Source organism: Apodemus sylvaticus, chromosome 10 (genome assembly GCF_947179515.1).
Source record: "Apodemus sylvaticus chromosome 10, mApoSyl1.1, whole genome shotgun sequence".
In the NCBI taxonomy this organism is placed as follows: Eukaryota; Metazoa; Chordata; class Mammalia; order Rodentia; family Muridae; genus Apodemus; species Apodemus sylvaticus.
Genome location: NC_067481.1, coordinates 79,109,677 through 79,122,486, shown reverse-complemented (window position 1 = coordinate 79,122,486; position 12,810 = coordinate 79,109,677). Strand labels below are relative to the sequence as shown.

Sequence of the window (12,810 nt, the reverse complement as noted above, 5' to 3'; positions counted from 1 at the left end):
TTTTTTTTTGAGACAGGGTTTCTCTGTGTAGCCTTGGCTGTCCTAGAACTACCTCTGTAGATCAGACTGGCCTCAAACTCACAGAGAGATCTGCCTCTGCCTCTGCAGTGCTAGAATTAAAGCTGTGCTTCGCAATTGCCCAGCTACTAATTTATTTTTTTAAAGTTATAATTCATGTGGGTAGAAAACAAAATAATCTATTAATTTAGGGTGCATGTATGTGGTACATTATAATTTTCTTCCATTTTCTTTCTTTTTCTTTTCTTTTTTTTTTTTTTAGAAGTTTTTTGTTGTTGTTTTTTTCCCCAGTCAGGGTTTCTCTGTTTATATATATATTTTATTTATTATATGTAAATACACTGTAGCTGTCTTCAGACACCAGAAGAGGGCGTCAGATCTCCTTACAGATGGTTGTGAGCCACCATGTGGGTGCTGGGATTTGAATTCATGACCTTCGGAAGAGCAGTTGGTGCTCTTACCCACTGAGTCATCTCTCCAGCCCCGCATTTTATTTCATTTTGTCTAGACATGGGCTTTAATGTGGCTTCCATAGATCAATGAAGACTGGAATGTGGTCAAAGAGTCAGGACACAGATGCTGGTTTAACTGGTTTGGAAGCAGTTTTAATGGAGATGAAAATGTTTTATCAACTCAACACAGGTACCCCCAAAATACAAATCAAAATATCATCTTCAGCTGCATAGCAAATAGGATTTAAGAATTTAACATCATTATCTGATCACGAGCGTAAATATAAGTTCACATAAATAAATGTAAATTCATTGTACAAAAAATCCCCAACAACTCTTAATACAAATATGGTACACATTTGACAGTTTCTGAAACAGAATTCTTTTTAAAACATTTTAAAATCTAAGCTTTTTTCTTGATTTTTAAATAGATAAAAAAAATCAAAAGGGGGTGGCCAGGACCGCTAGAGGGGAGAGAGCATTGAAGTTGTCCAGTGTCTGCAGACAAGTGCTACAGAAATGGAATCTCTGTCCTCAAAGCGAGGACCTCAATTGATTGGGATCAAATCTCTTGAGGAGAATGTGACTCTTCCCAGAGGGTCAACTGTTGGGGTCAGGAGTGCAGGGTGGGAGGGATGAGCTGCCAGGAAGGCAGCCTTATGACGTGAACAGCCCAAATCTCAGCAGAGCAGTGAGGGGGGCCTCAGCAAGGGAAATCTGTTATTCACACGCCATCCCCAGCCAGAGCTGACGATCTGGAAAGTGGAGTCTGCCTCGGGGATACATCTATGGTCATTACAAAATGACCAGACTAGGAATTATCAGTGCCAGATAGGAGGACTGGACCGTTTCCATTCCTAACCACAACCCCACACTACAAATGACGCCTATTCTTGCTCAGAGAGACCACAGAGTCCAGAGTTAGTGGAGTTGTCCAATCTACAGTAAGGGCCCTGAGTCTCTGGTGTGCAGTAATATAACTGGGAAGAGGCAGATCTTCTGGCCTGATTCCCAGAGATTCAGAGTTAGTGTCCACAAGTGAACACTCAGGTGTGTCATCCTCAAGGGTTCTAATTTACATGACCTCCTCTGGGGTACGTGGGCCTGTCTGGCAAAGTGCTGGTTATACACATCTCTTCTGTTCTCTGTGTGGTTAAAATATGGTGATGGGTATCAGTCACTTTCTGGGGCAGGGGATGGTTGTTCCTGCCTTTCCTCCTCCCCAGGCTGGTAGAGGAGTATCATTCCTATGTCCTGGGGGGCTCAGGGCTATGTCCTCTCTCTGCAGGTCAGATGACTAGCTCTGTATGGAGACATGGGCAATCTCTTTAAAGATCTGCTACACGTGGGGACTGTGCAGGGGATTTTGGTAGTCTGGAACATAGAAGTTAATGCGCCTCCATGAAAGAAACTCTACACCAACACTGAGCATGAGCAAAAGGAAGAGACATTCTAAGCATCTTTTAGTAGCTGACATGATGAAAATTCCAGTTTGCTCTGTTTGAGGGGAGGGGCCTGGGGATTGAAAGAAAGCTTGTTGACAAAATTTTTTTCTTCCTTGCCACCTTGTCTCCAATTGAAGTCACCCCTTTAGATTTTCTTTCTCGGGAGATTTTCCTGGATAAGGTTGTGTGTTAAGCAGTCGCAGACTCGGTCACTCACTCATGCTGGGTGTAGCGCTATGACTGACCATGTGGATTCCCATGTGGTTCAGTGCTAAGCCTCTGCCTGAGGAACAGGAGTGCCTCATCTTCCCACACTATTGACGAGGCCTAACGCTTCTCCTTCGGGATCTGGAGTTTTGCCCTGTGCTGACAGATCTCTCTCCCTCACATCTTCTTCATCTAGTTCTACCCAGTGCCGTATGCTTTTGCAAGCCTGCCTTAATTCTCTCTAGGGCTGTTCTGCAAGGAGGGTCTTGGGTGGGTCTTAGGGAGGCTATATAAGAGATCCTGGTCAATATCATCTGTTGTCTTGACATCAGCAACCTCTTCCTGGTTCACCACAGAACAAACTTTGGTGGTGGGACCCCTTAACATCAAGAGCAGGAAGTGCTCTGACTAGGGAACTTGAGGGAGAAGCCACAGAAGATGGGCCAGTAAGCTGAGGCATCCAGTGGGCCAGGCCGGCATCTCTGCTATGACTACATCCTTCTTCTATGTCTCTAAGACTACAGTGCTGGATCAAATACAGATAGCGGGTTACAATTTTGGGAGGTGGTATTGGGAAGTAATCACAGATGAAGCGGGCAGCTGCAGGGTGGAAACAGTAGCTCTTAAATACAGTTGAGGTGGGGGGAAGAAAAGAAGGAAGCACACACTGCCCTGTGTTGTTGTTGTTGTTGTTTTTTCATTTACACTATGGAGAACCCACCATGGAGATATCATGGGAGAACATGCGGGAGCCCAGCTCGAGGGAGCGGTATAGATGTGTTGGGGGAGGTTTTCTTTTCCTTCCAGGCCTGTCCCACACACTGTCAGCTGGACCTGCTGTAGGCTGACCACCGTGGTCTCTCTTCTGCTGCTGCTGCTCCTGCTGCTCCAGGCTGAAGGTCTGCAGGATTTTCCACCTAGCAGGTGGTGGCCAGAGACTGATGAATCGGGGGCTGGAAGCAGCGCACGTGCTCTACAGTGGAGCTGTCTGTCTCTACAGACTTCATGTACTTGTTCAGGATGGCAAATACCTCATTGTTCAAGATCTGGTACTTCCTGATGCGGTCAGCCATCTTCTTCAGGGGCTGTAGAAGAATGCAGAAGCTTAGGTTAGCGGGTGTGGGGGTGAGGGGTGGGGGGGGCAGAGAGGGGGCTGCAATCCAGACTCCTGACATTCCAATAGTCATATTTCTCTTAAGATCTTCTCTACAGTTCCTGTACTGGCTAGTTTTGTGTGTCAACTTGACACAGGCTGGAATTATCATAAAAAAAGGAGCTTCAGTTGGGGAAGTGCCTCCATGAGCTGTGCGGCATTTTCTCAATTAGTGATCAAGTGGGGAGTCCCCTGTGGGTGGTACCACCTTTGGGCTGGTCCTCTTGGGTTCTATAAGAGAGCAGGCTAAGCAAGTCAGGGGAGCAAGCCAGTAAGAAACATCCCTCCATGGCCTCTGCATCAGCCCCTGCTTCCTGACCTGCTTGAGTTCCAGTCCTGACTTCCTTTAGTGATGAACTGCAATGTGGAAGTGTAAGCTCAATAAACCCTTTCCTCCCCAACTTGCTTCTTGGTCATGATGTTTGTGCAGGAATAGAAACCCTGATTAAGACAGTTCCCAAAGTTCCAAGGCTGATAATAAAGCCACCATTATCAAAGCACTGCCGCACTGTCATGAAGACCAATGGAATAGAACTGTAAGACTAGAAACAAACTGTGTTGAACCAAATGACTGAACAGGACGACAAGTGCATATGAAGTATGTGTGAGTGTCAGGGGCAACCTTTTCTCCAAATGGATTCCTATGCAGATGAATGTTAGACCTTATTTTAGACTCTATCCAAGAATAAGTTGGAAATGAATAAAAGGTTTCAACATGAGTCAAACTACGACGTTCTTAGAAGCAAGCACAGGAGTAAATCACCATGGTGTCAGCTGTGCTTGCTTCTAAGATTTTTTTTGGCTATGACACCAAAGTCCCCAGCAGCCAATGTAGAGGGAAGTGAAGACTTGTGTGCATTAAAAGTCATCAGCCACAGAATGAAAAGAAGTATTTATAAAACAGGCAAGGAGCTGCTGTTCTGAACATATGAATGCTATAATCCGAGGCCAGTAAGGTGGCTCAGTGGGTAAAAGCGCTGCCAGGTCTGAGGATCTCAGTTGGATCCCCAGAACCCACGTCAGGAGAAGAGAACTGACGTCATTAAGTTGGTCTCAGACCCCTCCCCCCCACACACACACATGTGCTGTGGCAGGGTTCTGCAAACATACACACATGCTCACAAAGGAAGTAAACATGAGGAAAATTTAAGCAGCAATTACAATTTGGAGAAAAGACTCAAAGGCATTTCTCTACAGAAGGCACACGAAGATCCAATGATATACAGAACTCTGTGTTCTTGGGTGGTGGTGTTGGAAATATAAAAGAGTGCACCCATCAGGGAAGACAGTCTGGCCGTTCCTCAAAAAATTAAAGTTACCAGACGGTCCAGCAATTAGTCTTCTGAGTGTATACTTCAAAGAACTGAAGGCGAGACTCCGTAAGATGCCTAAGTTGTATAAGTTCGTAGTTCTATTATTATTCTATTATTATAGTTGTTAAGATGGGTGGATACAAGGGCCCATCAGTGGAGTGTGTGCTTGGCATGTGATGAAGTACTAGTTAAGTATAAAAGCATGGGATTCCGAAACACTGTGACATGGACGAGCCTTATGAAATAACAGAGACTGCTGTTACTCATATAAGGTACGCAAAGTCCTTATATTCATAGGACAAAGAAAAATGGCGGCTGCCAGGAACTGGGGAGTTATTTAAATGGACACAAGGCTCCAGCAGGAGAAAATGAAAATTCTCAACATCAAACTGTATACCGGAAATGCTCTCCCCCATGCTCCTACATCCTCCTAGACCACTCCTTTGGGCTAGCCCAGACAGATCAACCTTCCTAGTGCTGTGACCCTTTAATACAGTTCCCATATTGTGACCTCCCAGCCATAAAACTATTCCATTCCTACTTCATAACTGTAATTTTACTACTGTTCTGAATCATAATGTAAACAGCTGATGTGCAGGATATCTGATATGCACCGCCCTCCATAGAGGTCATGACCCAGCGGTTGAGGACCACTGGTTAGCCACCCACCTATATATACCTCCACGCTGTGTGGCAGCTGTGCCCTGTGTCTGGAATCCATCCAGGCCACTGGCCCCATGTACTGCCTGTCATCCAACCCAAGTCCCAACTCTTATGAGTCCCCACCACAGCACCCAACAGCCACGGCTGTAGTGTCTAGTGTGTTGTGGCAATGGTGGCCAGCACCCATAGGGGTCTGCTTGGGACAGGGAAGGAACATTGTCAGGAGTCCAGGCTGGCTTCTCAGGGTTACCCAGTCTATCCTTCTGTGTCTCCAACTCTCAGTGTCTGCATAGCCACCACTCTCCCTCCATAAGCATTTCATCCGCCTCCTTCCCTGAGACAGCCTCTTGCCCGACCTCACTTCTCAGGCCAGCCATTTCTGCTTACCACATTCTTAATGATCTCATCCTTCCCGTCCTGCCTCTGCACCTTCAGCAGGTGATAACAGAAGTCAAACAGGTCAAAGCGCCGCTGCTGGCCCAGCAAGACGATGATGGAGCAGCCGGCCCAGTTCAAGCCGTCACCGAAGCACTGCCTGGGGTAGGGAAGGAAACAGTGAGAAGCGGAGGGGAAAAGCCCTCGCCAAAGTACAGCTATCCCCGAGGAGACAACAGTCAGCTCGGAGGAAAAGAGGAACACACAAAGAGAAACACAATCGGACTCCCTCTCTCCGTCTCTCCGCCGGTCCACGCATCTATGCAGAGGCCAGAGACGAAGGTTGGCGCGCATCCTCTACTGCTCTTTATCTTGCTTTCTCAGTCCCTGCCCCTCAATCTGGCTGGCTAATGCAGCGCGACTGCTCAACTCACTGGCTAGATTGAGAGTGAAACTGGTCAACGGTCTTCCCAGGTATCCTCCTGTCTTAGCTTTGTTAGTGTCAGGATTACTATTACAGGTGCACAATGCCCCACGTGGCTTTTTTGAGATGTATATTTTTAACAATGTATGTGTGTATAGATGTGCACACATGGATGTAGGTACCCACAGGAGACAGAGGCCAGTGGCAGGGGTCCTCCCAGAGCTGGTCACGTAGGCAATGGTAAACCATCTAACATGGGAGCTCGGATCTGAACTTTTGTCTTCTGCAATAGCAGTATGGTATTCTTAACCACGGAGCCATCTCTCCAGCTCTTCCCCTGGCTTTTTAAACATGGCTTCTGGGGACAGAACTCAGGTCCTCAAGTCTTACCCTGAGCCATCTCCTCAACTCTAACTAGCCTTTGAGACTCACATGGCTTGTCACCAGAGCTCAGTCAGAGGAGGCTGTGTTGGCTCCTTGGCCTCTCAGAAGCCCTACTGTATGTAGGCCACAATGCCCAAGAGCCATGTGGATGACTATAGGGTAATTCTTATTTACTTTGTTCTAAAGTAGTAACCCAGCCTGCCCCGGGCAGCTCCCCACTTCCCCGTCACAGGGTTGGAAGGACACAGCCCCTCTGCCCGCCCTCCCCATCCAACTGTTCTTTCTCTTCCCCTCCCCACTCCTTCCTTCCCTGCTTTTAGTTCCAAAAGGACCAGCTAGTCACCTCTGCCACACCACCCTCTGTATGAAGCTAGATAGGCGCAGGAAGAGAGGGGCTCTGCTCCTGTTTCTCTGCTGACAGGACTGTGGGTGACCCAAAAGGCTCCTCATTTCCTAAGTGGAGTTTTGCAGGGGAAAGGTGAATGTTCAGGGGCTAAAAGGCTGACACTCATGGGATTCTTTCAGTCTTGGGCCCTGATCCTGCTGACTGCCATTTATTGGTTTTCCGGAACTGTCTATTCCCCTTCACAGACACCATCCCAGATATGATTATAGGGTCAGCTCTATTGTGAAAATTCACACCTGATACCCAAGTTCCATTCTCTGGTGTCAACATCTTCCCCTTGTCTCCACCCTGCCCCAGGCAATATTTTGACATATGTACTTCCATATTCTATGTGACCTCTTTAACCCCTGGAGGCCAAGAACAGTCCACGGTTGCCAAGCCCAGCACTGACACAGTGACCAATACATGTCATCGTTCAAGCCTCTTCAGCCCCTGTTCTCCTTTCTGGCTAGCACATCCCAGTGGTGAGGGAAGGGGAGAGGGTGCACTCACTCAGCTGTGAACTCGTTGGTCCCCACAGGGATGCAGTAGACAAACTGCATGGCGCTCCACAGCCGGTGGAACTCCACACACTCATCCACGTGCATGACGCCATTGGTGGGTGGCGGGCCCCTCCAGATGGGGTCCTGCAGGTAGCTCCGGATTCGGGTCAGGATGACCTCAAACATGGACAGGCCACAGCAGAGCCGCTCCTTGGTCAGCAGGTCACCCTCCCGAGCGATGGCGATTTGCTGGGACAGGAAGCGTATGTTAACACCGCATCATCCAAATCTGAGATCTCATCTGCCCTACTTCCACTAGAGAGTCCCTAACACTGGTGCCAGCCACATCTAGAACTTGTTCACTAGACTGGTACCCTTCCCAGAGCAGGGCACTGAGCCTAAGAACTTGAGGGCACGGAAAGTCTTATGGTAACTGTTATCCATGGTAAGTAAAATCCAGGCCTCCATCAACAGAAGACTGATTTTATCTGAAACACATGCTGGTCTCAAAGGCCAGTTGGGGCTGAAGAAATCGGCTCTCAGCAAGCACAAGGACCCAAGTTCTGTTCTCCAGAACCCACATTAAAAAGCTGGGCATGATGTGTGTGCTTGTAATCAAGGCACTGGAGAGGCCAGGATGGCTAACTAGGTTCACAGACGTCAGAAGTGTTCCTATCGGTTTATAATGTAACACTACTACCAGTGTGGCACACCAGGCTCCTGATGGGCGGTGGCTCTGTCCAATTCTTCGGGTACGTTATTTCTATTCAAGAGCGAGGAAACTAAAGCTCATAGGTGCAGCTAAGGAAAGGTTTAAATTGGATTCTGCTCAAAGAAGCGTATAGTTAAATTATGAAGTGAAGTCGGAGAGAATGACATTTACTCCAATGCCCTCAAGCACCAGCACAACCTCACAGATGGACAGCGCATGCGTGGGGCGTGCGTGTAGAAACATTTTAGGAGGAGTCGAGTTAGTCTTGGGTGCAGATGGGCTGCGGGAAATGGGTGGGCTTTTCACTTTTAAAATAGTTCTGTACCGGGGAATGTGCTAGAAGAAACGTATGTTACTGTTTTAAAATTTGCCACTGACTTCAGAGAATTATTTCCTCTAGTTAGAAACCCTTCTTTGACAATGGTGGCGAATGGTCTCTATTAGTAACTCAAACAAGCTTCTCATCTGGTTTTGGCTACCGCATCTCGAGTAATCAGACAGGCAGACCGGCACATCAAACACACGACCGTCTCCCACCAGGGTCTGTGCTCTGAGTGAAAACATCTAAGAGGAGAGGTGCCGAAAGCCTCTGCAGAACACGTATTACAGTCTAAGGTCAATGCCAGGTCTTTCTGTCTGGGAACAAGGCTAAAGAAGGCTGGCTTCTGAGACACCAGACCACGGGACACATCTGGGATCAGCTCCCAGTGGGAGGAAGGGTTCTCAGAAGCCCATTCTGTAGGAGGCTGGAAGGGACCACTGGACCTCCCCCTCAAAGCTCTCTTTCTTGGAGACCTTCCCATCCCCCTGACCACAGAGGGCAGCCTCTAAGTAAACCCAGGGAAGGAAATAAATCAGGAAGCAGAGATTGGGGGGCCTTGAGTGTAGTTGCCATGACAACTATAACATGAAAAGTAGGTTGGGGAAGAGTTGGCGGGTATCTCTGAAACACCTTTGTCTCACGAATCAGGGGGGCACCGTGATTCATGCAGAATCAACTCGATTGCACTGCAGACGGTTCGTGGCCCAGGAGACCACCCGAGCCGCCATGGCTAGCTAGATAAAGCGCTCATAGGATAGCATGAGCTTGGTACTGGACTCTGGGTTTTTGTGTGCTTGCTCTGTTCTGCTCAGCACTCTACGTGTGAAGAACATGGCTTCCTGGAGATGCTCAGTAAATAAAGGACCCATGTATGTTCTCACCAGCAAATTAAGGGACTTCTGGTATTCTAATTAATCTGCAGACTTCCTGGCTAATCTGAATCAGACAGCACCTGGGAATCCTGGTTTGAAAACATTGACAAATGAGTTTATAAAAGTTGTGGCTTGGCTTTCAGGTTTCTGTCCACTATAGCCAACAGAAGGGGCCTTGACCCTTCCCTGAAGAAGTGTTTGCCCTTCCATTTCTTTCTGTGAATCACAAAAGAAATATGCGTTCACTGGGTAAAATTTGGGGAAAAATTTAAAGAACGTATAAGAAAGACAATAATAGCCCATTTATCTCACCACCCAGAGAAGAGCTTTCTTAAAACACATAGATCATTTGCAGTTATGAATATGGATATATGTGTGCAGATAGCAGATCATCTTTATTACATTTTTACTTAACATATCTCTAATTTAAAACTCATTTCCATAATACATTCAGTGCCATGGATTTTAGGTGGCTATCCTAAAACAGCCTCTGATAAATGTATTTAGTTTTCTACCCTTGCTGGTTCACAAATCTTAACTCCTGGGGACAATTCTAAAGCAGTTCCTTGTGGACATGACATTTTGTGAGCATCATCTACTGTTATGTTATCTTACTGGGAGTTAGGGAATGTAAATACTTTAAAAGGTTTTGCTAGCTGGATGGTGGTGGGACCTTTAATCCCAGCTCTTGGGAGGCAGAGGCAGAGGCAGAGGCAGAGGGAAGTCTCTGGGAGTTGGAGGCCAGCCTGGTTTACAGGCTGTTCCAGGACAGGACAGCCAAGGCTACACTGGGAAACTCTGTCTCAACCCTCCACCCCCTCCCCCAAAAGCTGTTTTTTCCCCTATACAACAGTGACTGAGTCTCAAGGACATGAAGAAAAATGTCTTTATCAAAAGGAGAAATTAGAAATTGGATGATGGACCTCGGGTTCCCACTTCACAGACTGATGACAATCTGGGACTTTTCCTGTATGTTGGCATATTTGTTATTTGAATGTGAGTCTGTTGTCTTTTCTGGTACATCATTTTGTATGTACATGCACATATGTGCACACATGTGCTTTGCTTGTGTGTGTGCATGTGGAAGTCAGAGGCCAATTTTGGGTACCTTTATCTGATCTCTTTGCCTATTTTTAAAGATAGGGTTTGTCACTGAACCAGGAACTCACTGTATGGCTGAGACTGGCTGCCAGCGAGCCCCTAAGTTGTCCGTCTGTCCCCTCCTCTATGGCTAGGGTGACAGGCTTGTCACCACTCCTGGCTTTTACGTGGGTGCTGGTGACCTGACCGTAGGTCTTCATGTTTGCACGGAAAGCCCTTCACCCAGTGAAGGCTCACCCAGCCCTCCCTCACTTACTTTGTACAGGAAAAAGAGGTCATCTAGTGCTCAGTGCAAATTCAACCAGTCTGTGGTCTGCTCTAATGTACAAAGGACAGCACCTAAAGGAGCTCTTACCTACTTTCTGGTCTACACAGTGGGGGTCTTCCCAAGCCCCTGCCCCGCCCACCGTTGTCATGGAGAACTCTGATTACATGAAACACCTGATTCCACCCATAGCTTCTCAATATTCTTTTCTATGGCCTTCTGCATCTTTAGGAATTCTGATTTATCCATTAGCAGGCAAGAAATGCAGATCCTACTTTGTGTGTGTGTGTGTGTGTGTGTGTGTGTGTGTGTGTATAAATTCACTAACCTTTCTGCAAACACCAGTGTTTCCTCAGCAAAGGCTGAGCCCTGACAGAGAGCAGGTATGAATACCTACGGTGAGTACTTGGGAAGGGAAACAAGGCTCACAGTGATTTTTACCAAGTGGAATATCAGCAGAGATCTTCCCTCCCTGATCAGTGGCTTGACCCCCTGTCATCTTGGAAATGATTTATTTCCCCAGCTGTTAATGATATAACAGACTTCAAAAGAGAAGATACTGACTTTAAAAAAGGCAGGCCAGCTTGGTGTGTGTGTGTGTGTGTGTGTCTGTGTGTGTAACAGCTACCATCCCATTTCAGAGATGGGAAAACAAAGGCAGTGAGATAAAATGTTTCATATGAGATTATGTGACACATGAGGGGAGTGCTGGGAACAATGGTGCTGGCTGAAAATCAGGTCACCTCAGTTTGCTCAGAAACAAATGCAAAGGCCACACTGCTCAACCTTCCCTGCTTTAAATCTGCCATCGACAGTGTCCTCTGTGATCAACCCAGACACCATACAAGATCAGGCAGAAGAGAAGATCTAGTTGGCCAGCTTCAGTGTTCACAATTTGTTAGCATTTATTTATTTAGCCTATGGGTTGATGACACTGTATTTTTATTTATGTGTGTGCACATTCAGCATGTGTGTACACGTGTGTTTGGCACACATCTAGAGCTCGGAGGACAATTTGCATTGAATCATTTTATGTGGGCCCTGGGGCTCCCAGTCAGCCGGGCAGCTCGGCAGCAAGTGCCTTTACCCACTGAGCCCTTACACACTTAGTTTTCTTCTTCACACATCACTTACACACAATAATGGGGTACAGTAGACCTCAGTCCTACTCTATGGTCTTCCCCCAGCCCCGCTTTCCCACTCCCTAGTAACCCCTGTTTATACTTTCATGTTGACCTGACTGTAGTGTTAGATTATTCCTTGAGGATAGGCGACTTATCAAGCTAGGGTCTTGTTAAATACCCAACACTGGATACATGGAAAGTTCTATAGGGCGAAGGAAATGGTGTTCAGCAGAATGGGGGAGGAATGCACAGCCCTGAGCGGGAGCACAGCCAGGCCCCTTGGGCTCGCAGAGCGGGATGCTTGCAGGATGACACCCAGCGAGCAGCAGGCCCGCCAGCATGCCTCTGGCCTGTGGGATTTCTCCCTAAAAGGAAGTCATCCTAGGAATTTTCTCTGTTCAATCTCTGCTGCCCCAAAAGTGGGAAGAGTCTACAGTGCCTGAATTCCCTGCTGTGAGCCAGAGACCCCAACACTTTCTATGGTTATCACTGTTTACAGTGGGGGTCTCTCGTAGGTGGCGGCTTCTCCCGTTGACATCTGTGGGGATGGAGAGTGGCTACCTCTTACCCTCCGCTGACAGTCTGGGTTCTTCTGATCATGGTGAGAAGCCCAGTAAGGAAGCTGAGTCCAAGGGTGGCTTTAACTCCTGAATATGTGGATGTTTTTGAAAATGCTGTGAGAAATGTAACTTTAAGACCTAGCAACATTAGATGAAGCACTAGATTTAATGATTTAATTTCTTTTCCTTCCTTCCTTCCTTCCTTCCTTCCTTCCTTCCTTCCTCCCTCCCTCCCTCCCTCCCTCCCTCCCTCCCTCCCTCCCTCCCTCCCTCCCTCCCTCCCTCCCTCCCTCCCTCCCTCCCTCCCTCCCTTCTTTCTTTCTTTCTTTCTTTCTTTCTTTCTTTCTTTCTTTCTTTCTTTCTTTCTTTCTTTCTTTCTTTCTTTCTTTCTTTCTTTCTTTCTTTCTTTCTTTCTTTCTTGTTGTTTGAGACAGGGTTTCTCCGTGTAACCCTGCCTGTCCTGAAACTCACGCAGAAATCCGCCTGCCTCTGCCTCCCAAGTGCTGGGATTAAAGGTGTACACCACCACTGC

General features: G+C 47.3%; 1 protein-coding gene across 2 annotated transcripts in view; it reads right to left on the bottom strand.

Annotated features, from left to right (window-relative positions):
- Positions 1-601: 601 nt before the first annotated feature.
- Cyfip2 (cytoplasmic FMR1 interacting protein 2) overlaps positions 602-12,810 on the bottom strand; it is a 119,311-nt gene continuing 107,102 nt past the window's right edge. For both annotated transcript variants that reach the window (XM_052195804.1, XM_052195805.1), the window contains exons 29-31: positions 7,333-7,571; positions 5,639-5,786; positions 602-3,207 (exon numbers count right to left, since the gene is read on the bottom strand). In XM_052195804.1, coding sequence (XP_052051764.1) covers positions 3,040-3,207; positions 5,639-5,786; positions 7,333-7,571 — 555 coding nt within the window. In that variant the 3' untranslated portion in view covers positions 602-3,039. The remainder of the gene's footprint in view (positions 3,208-5,638; positions 5,787-7,332; positions 7,572-12,810) is intronic.